This window comes from Aplidium turbinatum, chromosome 10, assembly GCF_918807975.1.
Source record: "Aplidium turbinatum chromosome 10, kaAplTurb1.1, whole genome shotgun sequence".
NCBI classification, from domain to species: Eukaryota; Metazoa; Chordata; class Ascidiacea; order Aplousobranchia; family Polyclinidae; genus Aplidium; species Aplidium turbinatum.
In genome coordinates this window covers 17,592,211-17,594,131 of record NC_137481.1, presented here as the reverse complement: position 1 = coordinate 17,594,131, position 1,921 = coordinate 17,592,211, and the positions used below count along the sequence as shown (strand labels likewise).

Here is a 1,921-nt window from a genome sequence, read left to right as displayed (position 1 = left end):
CGTCTTTTAGACCCCCCACTGATGACTTTAGTCGGTCCAAAGATTTCTTTCGTCGCAGCGTAAAAGCTGCGCATATCTCGTTGGTCGGCATATTTTTGCAGATCTTCAACTTTCTGTTGCCACCACTTGTTTTGGGCCTTACGAATTCCTTTTTGGCATGCTGTGGCAGCTTGTCGATGTTTTAGTTTGTTGCTTGGAGAAGGATTATTTTCAAAAGTGAGTCGTGCACATCGTTTACTTTCAATAAGGTTGGTGATTTCTTCGTCGTTTTCGTCAAACCAGTCCTGCTTTTTCTTGTGTTTGTTACCAATGTTGCTTTAGCTGCAGCGGACATTGCGTCTCGGAGTGTAGTCCATTTGTCTTCAACTGTGGCGTTATCTGGAAGGTTTAGATGGAAGGTCAAGAGTGTGCCATTTCTTGGAGCGAGGGTTTCTCCATGTAGTCTTACGACGGTGAGGTAATTGGAAAAGAGTGTTTGTTACGATTAGATTTTGTTCAGCACAAAGACCCAGCAGAAGTTCTCCGTTTGCATTGCATTTCCCAATACCATGATGGCCTATGACACCCTTCCACATGTGATGGTCCCTGCCGACTCTGGCATTGAAGTCACCTAGCACAACAAGTTTATCTAGATAAGGAACTTTTTGGATAGTATGTGTGAGCTGGTTATAAAAGGAGATCTTGTCTTCACCTTCAGATGTGAGTGTTGGAGCATAGACTGAGATCAGGGTGAGGTAGCGTTTTTTGGTGAGTGGAATTCTTATCGTCATCATTTGTTCATTTATTATACTTGGGACAAGATTGTGTTGGTTTACAAGCTGGGAACGGATAGCAAAACCTACACCATGAATGCGCGGCTCGTCGGTGCTCTTTCCTTTCCAAAAGATGGTATAGCCAGATCCATTTTCTCTTATACTACCCTCTCCAGCAAATCTGGTCTCGCTGAGAGCTGCCACATCGATGTTGAAGCGTGCAAGTTCTTTACATACCAAAGCTGTGCGACGTTCTGGTCGGTCATTGTTGCTTTTGTCTTGTAGTGTACAGACGTTCCAAGCACCCACTGTGAAAGGTAGCTTAGTATTCATAGGTATATGTGCAGAAGTGGGCACCCGCTACTTTTAAAGTAGCGCGCTACCCGCTACCGCTACTTGGACCAAAGTAGCGCGCGCTACCGTTACACGCTACCAATTTACAAAAGTAGCGCGCTACCCGCTACCGTTACTTGGGCCAAAGTAGCGCGCGCTACCGCTACTTCTTCCGCTACTTTTGTCTGAAATGACACTAGGAAACACTCAAGTCCCTAGTGACGCAAAAATGACCTTGAAAACGAATGTTATCATTCGTTCACGCTGTCATTTTGACATCGTTATAGAAAACACATTCTAAGGGAAATTTATTGTTACGCATCTTTCAAAAACAAGAGCATTTCAAAATGAGAGTCACTAAGTCCTGCCCGCTTCGCTCAAGCACATCTTTTCCAACAGAGAAAAGTCTCTCCACCGCAGCACTGGAAGAAATTGGGGTGTTGTATTTAATGAACAGATGTTTTAACTCGGTATTCGAAAGGCTCAAGGACTTGCTCTTGTCCGAAAAAAAAGCGTCCACAATTGTTGCTTCCTTCTGCACCGACGTTTTACGGGATGGCGCAAACACTCCAAAAAATACATCCTCGGAGTCATGACTGGTGTTGGTGTCACTCTTTTCGGTATCAACCTGGCTTGATGTCTCCGGCAACAGTCGAATTACATCTGTCTTGACTTTTTCTCGCAGTGCGTCAGCATCATCCGTGGAAAAGTAGTGCAGAAATTGTAGCCAGGACGTCTTGGCGGAGGGATAAAGACATGATGCCATAACGCCTTTCATGTTGTTGAAGCACTTGTTAAATCGTTGCTTCACCCCTTCAAGGACTTTCACTTTCAAC

General features: G+C 44.7%; 1 protein-coding gene across 1 annotated transcript; it reads right to left on the bottom strand.

The window, feature by feature from the left end:
- Positions 1 to 374: 374 nt before the first annotated feature.
- On the bottom strand, positions 375 to 1,085 carry LOC145779015 (protein CFDP2-like). The gene has a single exon (XM_082590597.1). It carries the CDS (start codon positions 1,083 to 1,085, stop codon positions 375 to 377), a length of 711 nt encoding a protein of 236 aa, XP_082446723.1.
- Between the last annotated feature and the right edge of the window lie 836 nt (positions 1,086 to 1,921).

Bases quoted from the DNA above. Each gene is read 5' to 3' on its own strand.
- LOC145779015 (XM_082590597.1), bottom strand. From the start codon at position 1,085: ATGAATACTAAGCTACCTTTCACAGTGGGTGCTTGGAACGTCTGTACA.